Source organism: Coturnix japonica, chromosome 17 (genome assembly GCF_001577835.2).
Source record: "Coturnix japonica isolate 7356 chromosome 17, Coturnix japonica 2.1, whole genome shotgun sequence".
Lineage (NCBI taxonomy): Eukaryota > Metazoa > Chordata > Aves > Galliformes > Phasianidae > Coturnix > Coturnix japonica.
Window position 1 is genome coordinate 397,336 of NC_029532.1, and position 24,104 is coordinate 421,439.

Sequence of the window (24,104 nt, forward strand, 5' to 3'; positions counted from 1 at the left end):
GGAACATGGGAAAATGCTGCGCCATAAATCCTAAGGATCCCAGGGTGATGTGCTTAGAAATGTGAAGGAATTGGACGCTCACTTTGTGAATGTTAATAGGCTACTTACTACCCATCTGCTAGAAGTGATAAATTAGCAGCACCGAGCAATATCTTTATAATGTTGACATTAGAAGTAGTTTCCAAGGAGCTCGGAGGGTTGGCAGGGTGAAGAAGTGGCATCTCTCGGTACATCTCTCAGTACATCCCTCAGTACCACACTGCACCTTTCGCCGCGTGGTACATCTACTGGCGTGGAGCGAGGCAGACGCAGAGACAGAAAACAAGGAGTCACTCGGAGCAGCTGCTCTCTTTCTTTGCTGGCTAAAAAGCAGCATCCAAAAGGTGCTCATTGCCGCCTGCAGTCAGCAATTGTAGTTTGCTGTATAAGATGGCCCCAGTCATGGCTTCCAATGGAAACAACATCAAGTTCAAAGAATGGTATGGAAAACAACAGAAAATCTACAGAAATCCTGCCAATGAATTTGTTCTTTTTTATTCATCAACAGTGTTTACTGGAAGACAGTCATTTTCCATAGTGTCTTTCGTGTTGGGAAAAGCCACAAAACCTACCGTTTATGACAGAAACTGTTTCCTTCTCACTGGATTATCAGATGCAGCAAGAAAAAGCCGATGACTAACAGAGATGTGACTTCAGATAACAGTTTTCTCCCTGTAAGTATTTTTCCCTGTGGTAAGAATTTGCAGTGTTAAACACAGGGCTCCAGCTTCACTGTGAGACTCAGCAGAAGGAGCAGGCAAACCTTACCCGACCACAAATATCCAACACAACAGCCAAAGGAAAACAAAGCGACCGGCCAACTCGATTGCGCTGTTTATAGATGGCCTCTCTTTTTTTCTCTCCCCAAAGCCCCACTTCAGCACATTTAGATGGAACTAAAGCTTTCACCACACCACTCAGCTCCTCCTCCAGCTGCATCCTGAGCCTGGCCTTTGGCAGGGCAGTCGCCAGCAGACACCACGTCCTGCGAGAGCTGGAGCCTGCTTTCACACGCAGAGCATCTCCAAACACCTACACAACTGGCAGCTGTGCTGACAGCACGGCCAGGATGAGTCTCACACTGCGACTGGCTCCACTTTTAGAAGGGGGCAAAGCCTGCCCCAAATTTCTTGGCAATCCAAAGACTTCAACCACGGTGCGTGTTGTCTGAGGTGAAAAAATCAAAAAAAAACCAAGAAAAAGCACGAGACACCTAAATCAGAGAGGAAAGAGTGCAGTGCTGCCTGGCTCTGCTCTGTGCCAGAGGATTCCTCTCAAACATGTAATTGCCATTTCCATTTCAATTGATTCCCATGGCAGGGAATGCTCCTTGGGGGATTTCTACAGCCCGACAGATCATGGGAATTGGAAAACTTTGCCGGTGCTCCAACAGCACAGTCCTCCATTCGGTTCTAGTCCCTTATTTCTCAGCTCAGGGCACTCTGCTGATGGATCTTTGTTACTGCAGAACTGACTTTATGTAGGAAACGATCGTGTTCTTTCACCACGTCCCAGCACTGACGTCACGCCAGGGACAGGTACACTCCTCTTGTTGATCTTCACTGACTGGAGCCTGATGGGCATCACCTAGTAGGCAGGACTGATTCACACATCAGTTAGTAGCCAGTATTGACTTACACCCACACAGAGCATAAGGCAAAGTAGCTCCCTGCCATTTAAATGTCAGTGCAGCACGCTGTGTTCCACTTTAGCCAAGCTCCCTCATTTATTTTAACTGGAATGTTGGATACTGGTGTGCTTAGGACATGAGCAGCACCATGTGCTAAGCTGCGCTGCCCAGGACACATCGATGGAGCCTTCGTCTTTTTCAGAGTATTTTTCTCCACAATCCACATGTATCCCAGGGTACACAGCATAGAGACTGATGACTGTTCTTTCCTACTGCTGTTCTGTGGGATTTGCTGCCCCCAAAACCTAACAAACAATATTTTTTTTCCCTGCAACTCTAACAGAACTGGACAGAAAGCTCAAAGCTTCACAGTTGCTGAGCTCAAGTCTACAGTGGTGATGGGCCATTTGGAAAGGCACCTCATGCCGGGTCTCCAGTGCTTCAGTTACCCAGGCTGGAAACCACAGGCTGTCAGGAAGGGACCAGACAAGGACAGTGACCTGACACTCCAGTTCCTGGGATGCTGTGCATACCCCGGCGTGCTGAGCCACAGCTGCCACTTCACACAGCCCACACTGCACAGCTCTGCGGTGAGCTGCTGCCTTCGGAGTCCTTTGGAAAAGAGCATCTCAGCTATGGACCTGTCTGAGCAGCACAGGGTTCGACATGGGAAACTAACCACGGAGCGCATACATGCACTGTTTTTGTTAGCTTTGAGGCTCCCAAATTTAGATGGAGTATATTTTACTCCCTCTGAGAAATCTCCACGTAGAGCCCATAGGGTGCTGTATAAAAATACAGCACTAATTTTAGAGAAGCTGTGTAAATTGCATTCACCACTCTAAAAGGCAAAACCGAATCAAACAAAACAAAAGGGTAAAAATATCTCCAACACAAAGGATTTGATATCGTTCCACTTGGCAAAAAGCGCTTTTCTATTGACTTCAACCCTCATTTTTTCAGCTTCTCGGAGCATTCCTGCACTCCTCCCGAGGCGCTCAACGTAACAGACAAAAAAGTGTTTAAAAGAAAACAAAAGCAACTTAGAGGTTTTCTTCTTTGCTTGCAACTCAGCCCTGTAAACTCCAGCTCTTTCACAGCAGCCCCTTTGCTGCCTCCATCACACAGAGCTACCTTTTCTTTTCACTTCTAGGCGCGGGCTCGTTCCCTGTGTGCTGGGACTGAAAGCAGCCCTGAAGACTCGCAGGCTGACCCGCTCTGTGCCTGGACATGCTCTGCATGCAGCCACCGTCGGCAGCAAGGAGGGGAGGCCGCTACCCAGCCTTACCTTCTTCATCTCTTTCTTTGTCCAGAGAAGCTGGAGGGTTTTCAGCAATAGCAGCGGGTCTTGGCCTGGATTGGGGGGAAGAAAGGGAGAGAGGGAGAGAGAGAGAAGGGGGGGAAAAACAAAACAAAACAGATTTATTGGCTCTGTGAGGCAGCCTGGACACACTGGTGCATTGTTTCACTGAAGCAAAATCAGCTACTCCATGCCACTGTGTTTGAAACCACCAACCTTCCAACTGCCAGTCAGGATTAACGCGCTAAAACCCCTCGCTCTGAGACCCTAACTAAATAACAGGCATCATCCATGCATGGCTTTAACTCAACACCCACGCGGGCTCGCAGGCTGAAAGGCCGTATCGGTGCATTTACAACTAAATCACACTGCTCTGCACCCAGCTCAACCACCGCGGTGCTCCCCGGCTCCCTCTGTTTAATATTAATTCAGAACTCTCCTAGAAGAGTCAGGCAGCCTGGAAGGGAGTTATCAGCATGCACAGATTTTAAGGGCACGGCTCTGAAGCGCTCATCTCAGCCACCCCATGAGAGCCTGGATGCTGTGGGATGTGGGTGAGAGGTGTGAGAGGAGGGAGAGCTGGACCGGCCCCATGGATGCTGCTGAGCCTATGGAGAAAGGCTGATCCACCATCCCAACAAAGGATATTTACAGTGATTCTTTTAGTTTTCACTGAGTTATTTGCAAACTTGCATCCAGCTGTTATGTAGTACCTAACACTACTAATCACACCGATATCGTTCACCACACCACTGTGTCTGAACCAAATGTTTAGGAGTGTTTAGTTGTAAAAGCAGTAACGTTGTTAATATCTGCTTCCATTGAATTTATAGACATTCACTTACAAAACGTTGAGTCAAAGTGCTCTGAATGGAAACCTGCTGGGAGCAACCCTTAAAGATCTACGTTAGTTCTCCCCATCGCTCCCCATCCACTCACTGTTCCTCTCCTGCTTCCACAGACTCCAAAGAAAAAATGCTCAGTTGAAAAGGAAACGTCCTGTTCAATCACCTCCTGCCTTCCACAGCCCCATTTCAGCTGTCTCAGGGCGCTCAGCTCGGTGTCCTGGCTCACTTCATATTTCAGGTTGCAAGAACCTCCAGTCCAGCTGTGTGGAGCTCACCCAGCTCAGCTCCCAGCACTGCACTTACAAAGCCTGTCAAGCCGTGGGCTGATGGCTGCCTGGGCTCTGAGTGAGGGCTTTCCCAGTATCCACCATCCTCGGGGGCACAGCAGCCAAACGTAAAACACCATTTACAGTTCATAAGATAACATTTCTCTCATCTCTACTCAACCTCTCCAAACAGTTCCAAGCTACTGCCTCTGCTCTGGGAAAAGAGAAGTCTCTTTTTACAACAGAACGGGAAAAGATCCAGATCCCCATTGCCCACAGCATTAGCAGCTAACAGTCAAACTCAGCCCACGTGTGTGTGCTGCTCCTCCTGCCCAGCTCCCAAAGAAACGCAGTACGTAACCAAATACACTGCAAAGCTGGACTGCAATGAATGCAGTGAATGAGCGAAATGATACAGAGATGAGAGCAGTTAGGGGAGCGGAGTTTCACTTCAGATGCAGCCAATAATTCAACTGGTTAAAAAGCTTTCTGAGCCTCAATCAACAAAAGAAGCCCAGATCTCATGTGATTTTTTCCTCCCTTACCTCCCCGGCACTGCAATCAGATCTCCCCCTTATTTCAATACATGGATGCATGAAAACCATCTCCCTGGTCAGTTTTAAACAACACAGTATGGTGCCAGCATGCCGCTGTGTGAGCACAGGTAAGGAGGAAATAGCATTCCCCTCGTCCCCTCCCTCTCTGAGCACTGCAGTGCAGGCACCCAGTGGGGTGACTTCCATGCAATGCAGCAGGACACAGCGGGATGTGTCCAGGTCCCACCCGGCTCCAGGGCCGGTGAGGCTGGGATGTGCCCCGCAGCCGATCCCATTCAGATCCTAAATCAAGCTCCAAGACAAAGCCCATGGTCTGATCCTTTCTGCTCCAGAAAGGGAGCTGCGGACCAACCACCTCATGCCCAGCAAAGCTTCCCCCATCAAGCTGACAGCAGCGCGCTGCAGGCAGCAGGGGACACGTCTGCACCCAAGTACAGGTCACAGGTGACTCAAGCACAGGTCACAGGTGACCCAGGCTCCTTCATTGCAGTTTCTCCAAATACGATCCTATTTTAAAGCCTAGGAACGTATTTCAGTATTTTTCTTTTTAAAAAGAAACTTCCCGTGCCCTGAATCTGGTACCAAAACTGCAGGAGCTGGTAAATCAAATCTTCTCCAGTTCTCAATAGCTGCGGTTACATTTCAAAACCAGACAAACCACAAGGCTGATATTTTTGAGTTAGAAAAGTGTCTTTGAGGAAAGCCGTGAACTATTTGCTGCTCACTCTCTTTCTCCTTTGTGCAGAGCTCACTCAGACCCGCTGTGATCACAACAGGAGCGGAGCCTGCGGGCTGCTGAGGTAAAGCAGGGCAAAATCCTGCCGCATTATTCACCGATGCTGCTGAAATGCCCTGGCAGGAGAAACCCCCTTTGTGACAGAGGCTGCTTGTGCGTCTCCAATAGGGAAAGTGAGACATCAAACCCCAGAGGAGGAATTTACCAATGAAAAATCTCTCAACACTTTTTCTTTGTGTCAAAAGCCATTGAACGCCCCACGGCCTGAGATGGGGGAGAATGACAGTCAACTCATTAAGAGATACAGAATGCAATAAGGGGAGAAAAGAGAAACAAAAAGGGAAAGAGAAAATGAAAAAGGAAAAGGAAAAGGGGATGATGTGACTGAAATGCAGCAGCATGTCAAGAATCAACTACAGCTGGACAGAAAAGGTCAGATGGTGAGAGGGGAAAGGGGAAGGAGGAAGAGAAGGGGAAAAGGGAAACAGGGGAAGGAGAAATGGGAAACAGAAAAGGAGAAGGGGAGAGAAGGGGAAAGGGATCACCAGGGATCACCAGGGATCACCCCCACTGAGGATGCCCTGCTCTGCCCTGCCTGGAACAGCAGCCTCCAGCACCAAGTCAGCAGAGAAACCCCCAGCACTGAGCACAGCATCTCCCACTCAGATCTGCAAGTCCCTCTGAGTCAGGAGTGCTGACAGTGCCTGGTACCAGGGGAGCTCCCAGCCCTTCCCCTCCCCTGCATTGCTTCAAAATGTGACTCTGCATTATCTCGGGCGCAGGGAGGTGTTGCAGAAGATCACCCACTGTTCCAGACTGCAGGTGCACCAAAGGGTTCAAAGGCTTCCCCAGGGCAGAGGCTCTAGCTTAGCAAGAAGCAGCTGTTTCCAGGAACGAGAGCAGATCCCTTCCAAGAACACTGTGACTAAGGGATAACCGCGCGGTGATTCACCCCAACCCCACTGGCTGCCATCTCTGGATTCCCACTCAGAACGAAAGCGGCTCACAGCTCTTCGCTCGCAGGGAAAGGCCGGCACCGTGTGGGCAGAGCAGCACTGCCAGCATCACGATCAATTTAAATGTTAATTACATCCCACCGCTGAATCCTCCAGTGCAAAATTTACAGGAGGATCAGATGTCACAAAACTATTCCATTTCAGAAGCAATAAATTGCGCTGCTTTAGCACAGCTCACTCAGCACACCCAGCCACCATTCCTTAAATGCTTCTCCCGCAAAAGACAAATATGCTTTTAAAATGTCTGACTGTGTTGGTTTATCTGAACTCAAACAATAAGGCAATGAGGTCCTTCCCAACAAGGTACGCTTGGCTCGCTCCAGCCTCAGTCTGTTTCCAGCCCCATCAGTGGCTTTCTGACCAGCAGGGCTTAGAATGCACCGCACAGAAGGCTTCAGATCTCGGAAGGGAAGCAACCACACGCAGCTCCCACAGCCCTAAAAGCTGCGCACCCCACACAGCTCCCCTGTAATTTTAGCATTGAGGATTCAGCCCCCTGGGAGGTCTCTGAGCCTCACTCAGCACAGGAGAATTTTCCCCCGTATCTCTGCCAATGCTCATCACAAACCAGCCGAGCATTCCAAGCAATGTCAGCTCTCCCATTTGGTTCTCCTAGAAGAAAGCTGGGATTCCTCAGGTGCCATTAGTGAGTGCCCTCTTGTTGGGGTCACTGGGTAAGCCCCACCTCGGTCTTTGCTGCTGGCTGCATCACTGTGGAAAAGTCAATGTGGCCAGTGGAGGAGCTGCAAAGGCAGAACACCCCCAGAGAGAGGAACTTGCATGTTGGAGAGAAGCAAAAGGGAAATGAAGAATAGCGGGTTGAGTAAAAGTTATTAAATGCAAGACAAGTTTTTTTCTAGAAGAAGAATCCGTTCTTTCTCAATGGCAGTAAAAGTCATTCTTTCACTGAAGGCAAAAAAAGATTGCTTCCATTCTGAGAAATGTGAGTTATGAAAACATCATAGGAAACCTCACGATTATGCTAATACATGCTCTATTTCTCAGTGAGTCAGAAGTTCACATTCTTCTAATGCAACCTCCCAACTGAAAACAATCCCCACACTTCAAGCAGAAGAATAATAAAGCACACATGTGCTTCTTATAAAGCAATTCTTACAAATAACCATGGCTTTTGTTTGCATAATGGCTAAAATTCATCATACCCCCCCAAAAAATGCAGATCAAACAAAATGCACTCTCATTAAAATGAAAGGCTTGCTTGCCCAAGCTGAACAGCCAGCTATGTTTTCCTCTATCTACTGGTTACACCTGAGAGACCCAACCTGAGCCTGAAGAACACATCAGTCTTTGCACCAGCATTTCAGAAGCAGACTGACACAGAACTGCACTTTGTTGATGCCTGTTACCAGCTGAAACCATTCAGATCACCAAAAGAAGTAACTGGTTTTAAGGAAGCTTTGCTCTAAAAGCATCCTAAGAAGACTGAAATTGCTTTTAAAAATAGAAGTAGACAGTTGGGCACACTGAGAGCTGATGTTAGCAGAGTACTTAGGCTGTGTGGTTAACACACAGGTAGAAACACCTGCTACACTTTGGTGCCCCAACACAAAGGCTCAGCTCTTAACTGAAGAAGTCAGTGTATTTTAATCTATCCCAACCAAATGGCATCGACACATTTCAGTTAGAGCTTTAAACCTAAACATCTGCAGGTTTAGAAATGTAAGAACACATCACACTTTGCCAGTTATTGCTTTTATTGGCTCTGAATCTCACAGCTTTCCACTATCGGTGCAGTGGTTCCTCTTCCCCGCTCCATCCAACACACACTACAACACAAACCTCCCCTATTAGTTGAAAAATGAAACAAAGGGAAGAACGTGCAGCAGATCCCAGTGTCTTCTCCCCAAGTGCATTTCTACCCTTAACAAAACTGCTGTGAAACAAATGTCTCTCCAGTTGAACAGCACCTTCCAGGAGCTTCACCTCACCCCGTGCTGCTCTCAGACCTCACGGCTGCCCCCGATCCAGAGCCAGAGCCACCCGGCGGTGCCAGGCACTCTCCCCATCCCTCTGGAAGGTTCCCTTGGTGTGGGATCTGCTCCCTACACACAATGATCTTTCCCTGGTGAGGCTGCCATATGCAATTCAGTAACCCAGCGCTAGCCTCGAGTTTGCAGTGTTTCTAACAATAGGTATGAGGCAGAACAAAAGCCATCGTGGCTACTTCAGATAAAGGCAGGGATGGGCATTCATCTGCAGAATTTCCAAGTGTTCCCTCTTCAGTAAAAATAAAGTCATTGAGAGGTCCCAATATACACACAGCTTGCAAAGCTGCAGCTCTTGGGAGGTTAAATAGAACAGAAAGGATACCTGACAGCTCCCACCAGCGTGTTTGAAGAGATCTGCTGGTTTCCATGTGAACGGGGAGGGCAGCGTGCCTGCCTGCTTACAATTCTGACTGACGCACATCTCAAACAATCGTTCTCTTCCTGTTCGTATGACATAAGAAAAACAGGATGCTGAGAGGTGTTTATCTGAATGCACGAGATAAGCGCGCTCAGCGACAGCTCTGAAAGTATAAGATTTAACTAACTCGATGCTAAAGATTTGCTATGGGAAAAAGGAACCCAAACGCTGAACTGCTGAATGTGATTCAATTATGCATGGAAAGATCCTTTCCCTCCTAACCCGCAGGAAACAGTGAAGGAGCTGTTATATGAGCCCTGCATACCAATGGAAAGTCTTTATAGCGTGAGGTACTGAGTTACACTGCTGAATCAAAACGGAGAAAAACAGCTCAGTCTGCAGCGTCCTGCAGCTCCCAAGGTCTGCATTCCCTGCAGGCACTGCTGCTGCTGGGACATCCCTCTGGGTTTCAGGAGGCGTTTGGCACATGTAAACCACTCACAATGGTTTATATGGAGTCAAACAGGAATTAAAGAGAAGCATAGCTTGATCCAGCCTGACTTCCTGAGGGTTCATTCCTCTTAAGGAACTGCCATGGACTAGAGTTCAAGTCTGCTCAGTCTTCAGCCCCACAGTAACAATTATACTGCCAAATTTTGGGGCTTGGGGTGTCCAAGAATCAGCTGAAGTTCAACAAACTTTCACATATTCATTTATTCATAGCTTTGCCTATTTAAGATGCACATTTAATGTGAAATATCATATTCATTAAGGCCTCCTGCATATTCCATGCAAGAACCAAACTGTGCGCATGAGTTTGTGAGCTGCAGTCACCTCAAGTATTTTCCAGCTGGTTCAACTCTTCCACCACTGTTTTTTTTAAAGACCTTTGAAATAAAGGTGTTTGAAACCTCCCTATCAGACCTGCAGGCAGCCAAGAGTTTATGTCTCTACTAATATCCTTTACAGTGCTTGCTGTGATCACTTGAACACTCTCTTGCAAGGCCCACAGCAGGCAGGCTGGAACTAGATGTTCTCCAAGGTCCTCTCCAACTGAAGCTATTCTCTGCTGCTACCAAGACACACGACACAGCAGCAGTGCTCAGTGACAGTGACAGTGCATCGCAATGACTGGCCAGAAATGTGTATTGCTTGGGAGACACGAGCCCTCAATGTTTGTGTTTTTCTACCTTCAGCAGGTGTCAGCCTCCTTAACCAGCCGCCCTTCAGCCCATACGTTACCATCGACAAGGCTGGTAGATGCTGTGTTTCCTGCACACACTCCTGGCTGCCCAACTCCCCTTGGAAGGCTCAGACCAGGGTTAGGGGCCATGAGGCTCCACGTCCCCCAGCCGCCATGCCTGGAGCTGTTACATCTCTGTGGCCCCTCCGGCCCGCTGGGATTCCAGCTGCAGCAGCCCCGTCTCCTCACAGCTACCAAAGAAACAAAACCGAAAAGCACACGGCAGTCAGGAATTCACTCCATGACAAATCAGTTCTCTGAGAGCAGGGGAAGTCCTGCAGGAAAAAACAGATGAGTTTTACTACCTGTGAGAAGACGCGGTGCAGAACACTTCAGTGTGAGAAAGCGGATTCCTACTGACTTTTATGTAAATGTTGTTTGCCCATTTGGTTCACATATTTAAGTCAGTATCAAAGGAACAGAATGGGAACCCAATCATTGTCTCCGGCTTGGCTGGCGTACAGATCAGCTCCCAGCCTTTAATTCTAGGAAGTGAGCGACCGCGGAGGCTGCTGACAACCAAAGGCCCCCTCCTGCAACCCCATGTGCTGTTTGTCTTGGAAGCAGCCAGGTTAGTGCTGCCCCATTCAGCCTGTGAGGGAATGTGGGGCAGACAGAAAGACGGACAAAGACACACAGAGAGACACGGGAAAGGACGGAGGGACAAAGACGGGCGGCGGGATGAAAGCGTGGAGCGAAGGCAGGACCCAGCCAAGCCAAACAGCGTCTTCCTTGAGTGATTACATCTGCCGGAGAGTCCCCGGCCTGCACTCTCCTTGCTGAGAAATCCTTTAATCGGGTCTGGGACACTTTAAGGATCCCAGGAAAAGCTCTGCTGCAATCATGAAAGCTCTGAGCTGCGTGAACTTTTGCCGTGCTGAATGCTGACAGCGTGCTACATCTTGTTGCAGTAAAAGCTGCAATTTGCTCTGCAGAAGATTGTTCTGAGGTAGAACCACAGAGATGGAAAGTGAGAACAGATCTTCCTTTTTTTTGCCAAGAAAAAAGCAAACAACCTTTGAAAAATTCTCCCCCCAAGGTTCAGTGTTAAAAGGCAATGGAAATCAGTGGTGTGCAGCTGGATCTGCAACCGTGTGTTCCACCCTGCCACCAGTGTGACACCACAGTGTGAAAGTGTGTCCTGGAGCAGCACCCATCAGCCACACAAAGGTGTGCTTTGCATTCACACACATCCCAAAGTATTTTGAACGTGTGTTTGCTTGCACCTCACCCAGCACACCTCGCACGAGCCGGTCCCACGAGGCTGCTGGCAGAAAGACAGCAGATAGCGGGACACTCTCCATTGACCTGCAGGGCAGGTAGATACCACGCTGAGGTTTGTGTTCTCTGCCATGCAAAAGGTGTGGTGTGAAGTTCAGACAACCCAGACACGGTCACAGCTGGAACCTCTGAACGCACAGCAGCACGTGGCCAGGCTGACACACTGCAGCACCGGCATCTGCCGCAGGAGCTGCAGGAGGGTGCCAGTGACAGAGCTCAGGATCATCCAGGTTTATTTTCTAAACAGTCTGTGTTAGCAACTTGAAAGCACTTGTAAATAGCACCTGCGTCCTTCAAGCACGCAGCCTTCCCAGGCAGAAGCACCTCCAGCCCCAAGCTCTGCTCCTCTCCTCCAGAAGCACAGCCAGGATCGTGCCTTCAGAAACTCCAGCTTGGTATCCACTGGACAACGTTTTAGCAGTGAGGATGAAGGGAGGTTCAACAGGTAGAAGCTCTAGAAGCTGTAAAGGAATGGGCAGCATTCATCATACCATGCTGCTAGACAGAAACCCAGGAGGCAGGGAGCCTGACCTGATCCCGTGAGCCCAGGGACCCACAGCTCTCTGGCCCCTAACCTCTACCAGAGGGCAAGGGGAGCACACAGTCCAATAGGCAAAGCTGTATGAGAACATCAGCTGTAATCATCCCAATCCTCAGAACGGGGGAGAGTTTCCTGAAAACAAGCAGACTGTCAGGGACAAGGTTGGGTTTTGTTTAATGCTCAGTTACCCACCAAGGCAAAAACAAGAGGCAACGTTCAGTTCCAGTAACTGTCGACCAAAGTGGAAAGGAGTATTTAACAATAAAGTGCAAGAGTCCACCATGAGTAATAGCGAGCCATGTGCTTTTATGAAACAATAACACACCAACATAAAATAAATCAGTGCTTTTTCATTTAACAATGTAAATTACCCTCCCACCTGCTGTGAATCTTGCAAGGAGAAAAGCAGGCTGCATATTTACCAAGCTGTCTATCCCCATCTCAGTCTGCGCTGGCCTAATGCCCTGGGGTTAGACTGTAGGACTCTGTCATCTCTTGCACTCGTATGACCTAAGAAAGGGAATGTGGCCTTTTTCCCACAAGCCCAGAGTGAGAACATCATAAAAGCTGAACTTTAGCCCCCTTTTTGGGCAGGCAGCACAATAGCAAGGAGGATGCTGTTACTCCCTGGAGGCTCTGCTGCTGAAAAACATCACCAAGCTCAAGTAAAAGGTCAGTAGTTAGGATTGCATTGCTTGTTTTCTTCAGTTTTCCTCCTCCGTCAAAGGCAGTTAAACATTCTTTGCACACCCCCCTCCCTCCTTCTGAGAAATGCAGGAAGGAAGTGCTTGCAAAATAGTTTAATTTAAAAGAATGCACAATCACACACACAGCAAACATGGCTTTGGTCTCAGAGCAGAACACTTCCATTGCCCCACAGTTCCCACTAAAACACAAACGAGTCCTGGCAGCACTGTGGCCATCCCTCCCTCCCTCCCCACACGAAGGGAGGCCACGTTTTACTCCCATCCCCTTTTGTTTAGGGCAGACACCTTGTGTGTGCAGATGTGCAGCTGAGCGCCTGCTCCTGCTCCTGCAGGTTCTTTGGGACTTCTGCCCAGTGACTGGGGGCTGTGGAGATGGACAAAGCAGATGCAGACAGGCCTGGCAGCTCACGGTGCTGCAGTGGCAGCAGGTGGCAGGAGCGGGGACACAGCACACGGCCCTATAACTAATCACCTCTGATTCACCAGCACTCACAAGTGCCTCTTTGATTTCACAGCACATTTTTCTGCCAGGGTTTGTTACTCGCACCTGGCTGTGTGGGCTGCTGGCTTTAACTGCACCCTTTGCCTCTCCTGAATGCATCAGTGAGAAGATGCGGCTCTTACACTTCATCCCCTTCTGCAAATGGGAATGCAGACACCAGCAGGCGACCTGGGGAAAACTTCTTTGTTACCAATCACTCTATGCCCCACGACTCCATGTCCAACCTAAACACAATTCTCAGTCACAACGGTACCTCTGGGCAAACAGCATTCGCCACCACAAGCCAATTCCTTTGACTTCTCAGAGTTCTGCAGTCAGGTTTGGCCTCCCTTGAGCACCCTAATGGCTTTATGACCCTCCCCCTGCTCTCCTTTTTGAGCAGCACCAGCATCCATGGCCACGGGCTCTGGAAACGAGCACCCCATCCCTCCCAGCCCCTCCGGTCACCACTTTGACTCTGTGGTTTGAGCAAACCCGATCGTGTTACTGCCGCCCCGCGTGCCTTGCATTGCTGAGCTTGCAATGCATGCGGGGATTGATTTCAAGTTGGCCCTCCTGTACTTAGAGGGACGCTGTCAGCCCCGTCTCCTTTTCTTTTAACCCAGGACACGGCTGGGTGAGAAAGGTGGGAGACTGGTGAGTGCAGGAACCAGCAGCACTGCCGCTGGAGGGGTCTCCTCCCTGCACAGCCAGAGGTGGGCTCACAGTAAATCACTTTCTACAAGGAAATGAAGGAATTCTGCATGCTGTCAATGCAAACGCTTTCCCAGGTCTAGTCAAAAAGCTTCCTAAAGGGGAAGAATAATACTGTTATCAAACAGTCTGTGGATGTGGCAGCCTCATTGCCCTGTCTGGGGACTTCATGCTTAAGGCAGGACCAGAAGTTTGGGCGCATGGTTTTGCTTTTAGCCTTTAAATGGTGGTACAGCTTCAAACTGCAGCACCTTCTCCCAGCCTCAACTGGGGGCAGATCTGACTTCTCTTATTTCCAGCCCTTTGCCCTGATGGGGAATGGTTCTGTTTGCTTATTTCTACTATTGTTTCTACAAACACATAGCTATTACTGATCCCTACCATCCGCCCCAGGCCCAGCCCATTTTACCTCCTTTTTCGGTTGGTGTTATCCATGCCCATTTTAAATAGACTTAAAAATAAATGTTAGCATTTCAGAGATGCCTTCAGATCTCAAACAAGGACTGCACAGTGCTGCGGTCTGTAAAGACCTTACACAAGAAATAATTCCCATCCCACAGAGCATCTGAAGGCATGTGAGGAGCTCACTCCCCACCCACCCGCTACAAGCCCAGACGAAGGACAACAAAAGACAGAGTCAGAAGAAAGAGAACGGCTCAGCCCCAGCAAACACATCTGGCTGCATGGAAAGGTGCTCCTGCAGGTAGCCAGCATGGAGCTGGGCTGGTTTCTGACTCGAAAGGCTGTTAAGAATTACCCAGAGTTTTTACATAATAGAACAAACTGCACTGCAAGGTGTTACCATCCAGCTGTCACGTAGGCCAGAACACAGGGAGGAAATCTCAGGGTGAGTTGTGGATTTACTATTAAGGTGGACTCTGAGCTGAATGTTACCCCTGCTCTCCAATGACACAGTGACACAAACGGGGAAACCTTGGAGGTGTACGAACACTTTGCTGTTGGATACCAACTCTGGGATGGGAGTTTTGGAGCACTTTGCACCAAAGAGCAACTGGATGGCTTAGAAAACATCTGCAGGAGGATGCAGGGTACGTGGTGATACAGCCAGAGCTCTGACCATGTGCCTGCCCGCCTTTAGAAAGAATAACCCAGGTGTTCAGCCTTACACATACATCATTCAGATGTATAGGGAAACCTGAACCTCAAATGTTGGAACTTTGCTTCCCAATCACGAATCACCAAGATTCAGTTCAGAGCCCTTTGCTGGAGACAGGCAAGGAGCTGTGTTCAGATGAGGTGATTCATTTAAAGGTGAGGCTTCCGCCTTATTTATTTCCTCCTGCAAAGCATCTCAGACTAACTTTGCCTCACCACTGCCCTACCCTCTAGACTGACAGAAACCTCTGCCCCCATAATGCCAGACAACACTCACTTCCTTCCCCTGCGGCCAGACACATCACCCGGGGTGTTGTGGGACAGGGAGCATCCCTGCTCACCTCCTTGGCTTCAGGCTTCAGTCTGCCAACCCAGCAGCTTCTTTATCAAACATCAGCCCTTTTTTTCTTTTCCTTTGTTAATCTTATTCTAAAGGAGAATTTTGATTATTGTGATGCTTCACCAGGAAAGGGAGGGAAGAAAATCCCCAGCAGCCTGATGACAGACAAAGCTCCACAGATCAACCCGGGCTGCACATGAATAGGAGCGCTTTGCACTCAGGTTGCCTCCAAAATGTTTATGTGAGATGTGTGTTTTTCGCCCTGCACTGCTGCAATTGTTTGGCTGGGCTGGGTGATGGATGGCGGAGAAGGTTGTGTCTGGAAATGTGCTCTGAAGTCGACAGGAAGCTGGGGAGGCCCTTGCCAGCACTTCCTTCCTGCATACAAGGGGAGGACAGAATGGGAAAAGCCTTGGCTGTCTCCTACCCTGAGAAAAGTGCTACCCTTCCAGCTGGATTACAGTAAAAATATTTTAATCTTTCACAAGATTATAATATCCTTCCTCTCTAACTATAGCTACATTGCTAGCAAGGCTTAGATAATGAAATGAATTGACAATAGAAAATGTAGGTGGCTACAGAAGCCTGGTGCTGGGAGCTGAGCACACAGACCCAAATGTGAAGATCCCCATCTTCAGCCAAGATACAAATCGTCAGTGGATCAGACCTGTGGAACCCAGAACTTGGACTGCAATCTGACAGGTACTGAGCACTACAGAAGGCGTAAAACACACTCAAGTATCAGGCTGGCAGTGTGTGCTCACTGACAGCTTCATCCTAGTGCCTGTTTCTATCAGAATAATGTTGCAATAAACAATCTATGAATATTCTGACCGGATGACCCACACCTCTTCCATGAGCGCCCAGGAAGGTCTGTGTTATGGAGTCATCCACAAAAGGCTTTTTCCAAAGACCCTGCCTTGAGTCCTTCTGCAGATGAGTCATGGATGTGCGTGGCATCCTGATGTGCAATCCACATCTGTTCACAGCACTAAAAGCACAGGCAGAGTTCAAAAGAAGAGAGATTCTCTTCTCAACCCCATGGCCAAGTGCAGAAAGGAACCATGAAAGATCCCCTTGTCTTCCAAGCTACCAAAAGAATTGTTCAAAATATTTTCACCCTTGAATTCTCAGATTCAGTTCTACAGACAAGATCTTTAGTGTTCAGCATCCCAAACTCAACAGTGTGCTCTGCCTACACACATATGGATAGTGACAGCAAAACAGAATGGCAGAAGGGTGGCAACCAAGAGGACGGCTCTCCTTGCTGTACCTGCAAGGGGATATTCTAACAATCCCTCCAGGTAGATACAGTCTGGGTGGGTTTGCTTGGGCAAGTCTAAAAAAAGGAGGAGGAAGAAACCCTCTTGGCTAAGAAAGAAAGAAAGAAAAAGGCCCCCACACTTGTGAGCAGACAGCTCCCATAACAGCCTCTACTCTGAAAAAGGAATCAGACAAAAAGACCTCACCCATTAACAAAGAATGGGGAACAATGGAAACTGTCAAAAAATAGCCCTCACGTCAGAAACATGAATGCCCCTCCACACATCCAAAAAAGCACACAGCTGAGCCTGGAAGGCTGTCAGGAACAGCTTCTGCCTTACCCAGGCGGTTCTCCTTTGCAGAAACTGCCAGAAGAACCAGATGACACCGAATTCCAGTGACCAAAGATGGGGATGGAAGATGAGAGGGAATTTTTGGCAGGACTGAACCAGAGTAATAATGAATTCCTGCCCGTGCAGTCTCTGCACCAAGGGCCCCAACACCAAACCTTTGTGGGACATGACAACAGCATGAGTGTGCATCTTCCCTGGGTCTTACTTTATAAAGCAATTCATGAGAAACCCAAACTATAGATAAAATCTGATCTAGATAAAATCTGAGTGAGCTGTATAAAATGGTACATACTTCTGAACTCATGGGAAGTTACTGAAGCAATTGTTATAAACATTGTATCTACCCGAGCACAAAACCTCAATGACCTGATCACCTTCATGGCATGCAGTGTGGCACTACATTGAAAGCTTTTGCTCTACTTGTGACTCAGCATTCTCCTCCAATAGCACCAAGCAAAATAAATGGGAAAGAAATGATGCTGAATGACAAAAGGACAGGTAAATGTCGAGAGAAGCACCGAACTCACCAGCAGGACGATCACTTGAGTTGCCCTCTTGACTCATCCTCCCACAGTTGGCACCGAATTAGGATGCTGAGATGAATGGCCTACAGCTCGGAGTTGGTGGCCCAAGTTCTTGCTTCTGAAAAGAAGAAGGCAGTGTTATGATCAAAGTGTAGGGACTCAGTGCCATGTGGTGGAGGAAATATCACGTGTATGGTGCATAGCCTCTGTATGTAATCAAGGTAGTGGACAAACTATGTGAGTACCTGGCTTCTCATAGAAATCATAGCACCCTGCCTGGAGCTGAATGAAGCGAGAAGGAAATTGGTAAAGTCAACTAAAAAACAGTGAACACCGGCATGTGAAACCTCATGGAAGTAATTACATAGAGTTAAAACTACATCTGGTTCCTGGAATAGTGCAAGATTGGATTTCAGTTTTCAGTTGCACCAACAGGAGCCTTTATCACTGTTTACTTGATTGAGACAAGCGAAAAGCAGACCTCAATGACCTCCAAGGGGGACTGTGAACATGAATGCATGTTTTTGCCACGGTCAAACAGCTCCTCCTCTTTGTTTGCTTGCCCTTCCACTCATCACATCTTGACTGTGGTTGAGTTGGGAACAGAACCCATGTCTCCCAAATCCCAATCCAGTGCCTTAACCACAACATCCTTCCTGCTGAATCACACTGCAGAATTGTTTATCAGGAAGGAAATTCCCCCTTGAGAGTCCTCACTCTGAGTGTGCTGGTGGAACACAAGTGCTTAGAAAAATACACATGTACCAGGAATAACAACAAGTGATTTAAGTCACTGTACAACAGGATAAAGGTACATCAGCACTTTGGTTTTTGTTGTTAGCAGCAGTGTGAGGAAGGCACCATCCAGCAGGACATTGCACAGAGCAAGCAGTGCGTCCAGATGTCCTCAGAGTAACAGCCCCCTGCTCTTCAAAAGGTGACACGTAACTTCACAAACATCCATCCCACTTTGAGCGTTACGTACGTGTCACTCTGAGGGGGGAAATCCAAAGGTTACCAGCCGCTGTGAAGGTCTCTTTCTGTAGCATTACACACTAAGCTGCTAAGTGCAAGCAGCTGTACAGTGTGATCTTAGGGTCAGAATTAACTTGTAACAGCAAAGGGCCTTCCCTTTCTGTAAGGTTTTCAGCCAAAAGTAAATGTACGGTGGAAGGCGATAGCAGAAGTGGAGCACATATATTTTAACCTAAGCACAGCTTTCCCCATCAGCCTCTTAGAAAACAGAAGGGTTGTGTTTTGTCTGCAGTCTGTCACAGTGCACAACGCCCTGATACAGCAAGTTCAAGCTCCAGGATTCTGAAGAATTTGAAGCCTCACCAAAGCAAGCAGGAGGATTCAGTTCCGCCTGGCTATGGAAAACAATGCGAAAGTGTGAAGTGAGAGTAACTGAAAGTGTTAGAAACAAAGAGGACAGCGACCAGGAAGTGATGTTTATTTGTATTCTCCATGCTGGGATTGCTAAGTCTACTTCACATTCTTGCAACCTGGCTTTTATTGCTTTATTGTTATGCAATGTACAAGCACACACAGCCAAAGGCACCAGCATCTAGGATTCCCTTCTAAAAAGTGAATGAATCAGGAGTATGGGTAAGGGCAGCCCCAGAAGCCCTGCTGAAAGCCTTAGCCTAAGTCCATCGGGGTCTTTTAACTGTCTTTTACAGACACTGGATCCTGTACTAAATCCAGCCCAGCAGTCCTGCAGCCAGACTTGGGTTTCCATTGGTCACAAATTCAATCTGGTGAGGCCCTGGTGCTGCTGCCCAGAGCTGTGGGTGCCCATCCCTGGAGGTGCCCCAGGCCGTGGATGGGCCCTGGGCAGCCTGAGCTGGGGGGCAGCCAGCCCATGGCAGGGATGGGGCTGGGAGCTGTGAGGGCCCTTCAACCTAAGCCGATCTGTGATTCTGAGATTACAGCAGGAGATATCAGGGGTGGGCAGAGATAACCCAACAGAACTTCCTGCAGTGATATGAAGCCTCCTTTGCAAAGGAAAGGGAAAAAATGATAATAATAAAAAATCACAGCTGAAATTTGAGTTCCTGAAAGCACAGAAGACCTTTAAATGTGATGCTTCAGTGCCTTCTGCCTCCAGACTCTCCCACTTGAGGTACACGGTGACTCCCAAGGCATGTGTGAGTCACAGGAAGGAGCCCAGGCACTCATCACCCACACAGGGTCCTGCTGCCGCCTGCCCCACGCAGATCCGTGCCCAGGCATTTCCCTATCAGAGCATGTGGTGAGAATAACGCCTGTCCTTTATTCCCGTAGATCTGAACACTCAGGACTATTGATGACAAAGTAAATACGTGATTCTTAACAATTCCTGCAGCCTCCAGAATCACCTGCAGGGCAGTTTGCTACGTGGCCTCCTAGAATTGAACTGCACCAAGAGGAAGAAACCTGCTGCCAGCTGCCCTGCAGAGCACGCTGCCTTGGAGTGTTGGACGGGCTCTGGAAATGTCACGCTGTAAACAAGCAGCACAACCCGACGAACCGCTGCATGGCAGGGCAGGGCTGCGGTGCTCAACCTGCAGCCCGAGGCAGCTCATTCCGCAGCACGGTACCACGATGGATGCCGGCACTGCCCTGCGAGGTGCCGCACTGCGGCTCTGTGTGCTGGACTCGGGCACCCTCTGCTGGCAAAGCACCGCCGAGCTGCTCAGCACAGCAGCGAGCGCACGAGCTCCACGCTGGAACGGCCACATCCTCAGCTCCTCTAGAACAGCATCTTGAGACGTAAAATTCCTTATCTCCTATTTGTTCATTCAGATATTCCTGCAAGACAATACTGATCACAGGTTACCTCCTTATCTTGGTTTGCTGATTGCTGAGCTCGCAGCATAACAAAAGCCACCCTACTGTTGTATGTGTTACCTAAAATCTAAAGCCATTTGTATTTCTCATCCTCTCCACCCACCAATGCCATCCACCAAAAGGCAGATATCAGGAACATGGCCTAAACTCCAGCACTAGTTTGGAAGACAACAAGGGAAAAACCCAAAGCACGTGGGTTGAACTCTGGCATCAGTGGGATTGGCAGCACCCAGACTGACAGTGGAATGAAGCTTCGCTACGCTGCCAGCTTGATGCACCCTGACCACATCAAGATTCCGGCTGAACAACGGGCACAAAGAACAGAGAATATTCTGTGTAAATCAGCAGTGAAATAGAAACCCAGCCTGCTGAGAGGTGTTCACTCGAGAGGCTGATTTTCAGCCTCAGTCTTATCTGCATTTTTCTGCTGCTTGATTTTTCTGTATTCACATGAAGAAAAGGCCCAAAGAACAAGCTCTGCTTCCGGTCTGCTCATGCTGGGGAAGCAGAGCGCAGCTTTCCAGGCTAACCAGACATTTATGATGGTATTTTCTAACTGCTCTTCCAAGGACCTGGAGGTGGTACCAGCCCTACCCAGCACAGCACTGCGCTTCTGAACAAACACCTTTAAAACCTACACAAACTGGGGAAAAAAGCAATGCAGAATTTCTAACCAGAATGAAGCTGAAATGAAAAGTTTTCAGGAGACAGAAGAACATGAAGGTGGCACAATTTCATCATTCCAAGCTGCTGAACGCAACCAACAATGACTGCGTCAGACACAGTGTGGAGAAGAAGCTTTGCAAAGCCACGGGACTCAGTAATGGCGATGGCTGCAGTAGGAACATGTAACTCCTCCTTACTAGAAGGCACAGTGTAAAATACTGTAAATATTTACAATTCAGTAACTCAGGGCTCCCTCCCACCCTTTCCCCCTCTGTAATCTTCCTGTACTGTCTTATTTCCAATCAGAACCACCTCATGCTAACAGCACAACCAGAATAGCTCTGCAGACTCAATACGTGACTTCACCGCTTCCCAAAACAGAGCTGGAGCAGTTTCATTTTGACTTCTTCAGGCTCTTTGTCTGCTTCCCAGCAGTTTGATTTCAAGTTTCGGCACCACGATTAAGCAATGAAGCCAGCACTATGAACATCTGTCCAGCACTCTGTGACAGCACGTGAATGTTTTCTCCTGGACTGCAGAGGAAGCTTCACTATCCTGCACAAACCGATCTGTTATCTCTGATAACACGGGAACCATCCTCCTGAGTCCAACATTCCCAGCAGGCTCTGACCGAGGGGCTGTGGCAGCTGGGAGCCCACCTTCCCCTGCCAGCAGAGGCTGCCTGGGAGCACAGCTGGCCCGAGCCTGTGCAGCACATGGCTCTGCTTTGCTTTCCGCTTTGGCACATTGATGTGAGCAGTGGGTGAAAGTATTTGTGCGAAACTGCTGTGCTCTGAGCTAGAGAAACTGAGATACGAGGACACGTTCCTTCTGCAGCACTAATAAACAGTGGGGGACAGTCATGTCCTAAATCGTTGCAGCTGTTTGGCCAGCAGACATGAGTCAGAACGCTAATATGGATCATCAATGCACGCAGGAGCACGATCTGAACTTTTACCTTCTGCTGAATGCTTCACTTTGGGGGTCAGTCCCAAGGGACCACACAAGAGAGAAGTCAGCCATATCTGCACAGCGGATGTTTGGAAGCACACATTGGTTAAGCTCGCGGTAGAAATCATCACTTCCCAACTCACGGATGCTCAAGCAAACTTCCAGACAGAACGGATGCAATTGGAGGAATGGGGTCCTTTAGGGAAGGTTTGTTTTTGAAGCTTTCCTTCTCCTGGGGGCTCTGCCCTGATGGCTGTAGCTACAGACACAACACTACACACATAAGCCTTTACTGGATGAATGAGTAATCTCACCAATCCAGTACATTTTCTCCATCTTGATCTGCTTCCTTTGCTAATCTCCCTTTCTGTTCAATTCAGAGGAGCTTAAGCTATGCCATGCTGATTTCTTTTTGATAATATTCACTCCAGACCAGGTCTAAACACCACAATAATCCAAGGATTTCCTCTCAAATTAACATTTCCTCTGTTATCGCTGTCATGAGCAAATCCTTCAGATCCCAACCATCTGCAGCTCTGCATCTTCCCTCCTCGACTGTTCTCACCACTCAGCAAATGGATCTCACAGGTTTAGGAGAAGCAGAGCACTCAGCTTAAAGGCTCAGACCCAGCAGTGCTGTGCTCAACGCTGTACATGGTCGCAGCCAAATGTCGTCTTAGCCAGGTCTGGGGTTGTCAGATATCCATACACAGTATCATTAACCTGAAAGGCATGTGTTTTTCTCAGTATGATTTATTAGCTGTACTTACAGTTGCAATAATGACGGTCTAATTTTTCACCAAGTACTACAGTTTATGCATAGTTTTAACCACCTTTTGAAAGACCTTTATGTAATGACGAATCAACTCATAAAACAATAAAAAAGTCAGAACCAACATATTATTCTCCTTTAGGCACAGGCAGGAATATCTGATTTATGTCTGCCAAATGATTTGGCGTCTGAGCAACTGGCAGCAAACTCAAAGTTAAATACCAAAGCTGTGGGCAACCGCTGGAAAGATCAGGATTCTTTCCCTTTTCATTTCTACACGAGATGTCTGCTCGGGGCTGATAGAATCGAATTCACTTGTTCACAGGGCAGCAAGTTACCTACTTCAAGCAAGTGTGACTACCCTGCTTTGCCATGAAGTGTCTCTTGTGAAGCTTTGTGTAAGCACAAGTCCACACTTGATCAAAATAACCACAGGAGAGATCCCACCCTGCACAGCTCGCCTGCAAAGCTCTCCACTCTGCATGTGCAGATGCTGCTGTGCCACATCTGCTCGCCTTTAAACTGCCCACACTGCATCCCTTTACAACATGCTCTTATAGCTTTCTTAGAAGTTTTTATGGATGGTCCCAAATATCTCCTCTTCCTTCACCAATCCACCCATTGGCCTCCCACACTGTGAAATTGGTCGTGATGCTATGTAACTATTTCTCCTGACTGCTTCAATAGTGGACGGGGGGCTGTCGATCATGCATCAGCTCAGAGAAAAACTGCTCTTGGTCTCCACCTCAGTGGAAAAGTAGCGTGAGGCACCAGCCCTGGGCTGCACAAAGTTCTGTGAGTGCTCTGCTGTGTGTGCTGCTGTGCTCAGCGTCAAGCACTGAGGGGTCCCTGGGAGCAAAGCAGTGCCTGCCTCCAGAAAGGCTCCTCTAAGCACCAGGCTGCATCCGTGTCCACGCATATTAATTAAGCCTCAGAAAGGCCGTGAGAGCTCGTGCACTGAGGGCTGGGGCCCACTTGCAGCCCAGCCATTTTGAGACAGGAGCACTGAGAAAACAAGCACAGTGCGAGCCTGCAGCGTGCCTTACCTACACTTCTATTGGTGTTTGCAGCTTTGTTGTGGCTTTGCCCCTCTGCAACACGGATGCATTGTTTCTCCGGGCCCAGAGGAGGAAGGACGCTGACACTCAGCACAGCCTCCCCAATTGTCACCCTGAGCAGACATTTGTTTCTCAGCACAAACTCCATCTGATATGCTCACAGTAAGCAGCCCTGAGATTTGGAACAGAGCTCCTGGAGACCCCCAGGGCTCCCCCAGGAGGAAGGGCACTGGGTGAGCTGGGAGGACGTGCCTGCTGTACTGAACAGGCAGATGCCTTCAGAGCGCTGCATGCTCAGTCATCTCTTTATCAAACCCTTAACCAATTAAACAGTCCTCTCGTCAAGGAGGACAGTCATTGTCCGTGCAGCCGATGCCCCATTAACACAATGGGATGATCCGCCCTTCTCCCTTTTCTCCCCCCGCTGGGGATGCGCTGCCGGGAAGCTCCGCTCATCTGTCACCCTGCACGCAGCATCCCAAGCCACGCTGCGCACAGTGACG

The 24,104-nt window shown here is 48.7% G+C and overlaps 1 protein-coding gene across 13 annotated transcripts in view; it reads right to left on the reverse strand.

The window, feature by feature from the left end:
- EXD3 (exonuclease 3'-5' domain containing 3) overlaps positions 1–24,104 on the reverse strand; it is a 163,154-nt gene that overhangs the window by 114,096 nt on the left and 24,954 nt on the right. For 5 of the 13 annotated variants that reach the window (XM_015878798.2, XM_015878794.2, XM_015878789.1 and 2 more), the window contains exons 1-2: positions 8,724–8,784; positions 2,958–3,022 (exon numbers count right to left, since the gene is read on the reverse strand). In XM_015878798.2, the coding sequence (XP_015734284.1) occupies positions 2,958–3,022; positions 8,724–8,769 (111 nt within the window). In that variant the 5' untranslated portion in view covers positions 8,770–8,784. Of the gene's footprint in view, positions 1–2,957; positions 3,023–8,723; positions 8,785–17,325; positions 17,441–17,803; positions 17,825–24,104 lie in introns of those variants that run through there. The other 8 variants (XM_015878793.2, XM_015878790.2, XM_015878791.2 and 5 more) reach the window with 3 other exon arrangements.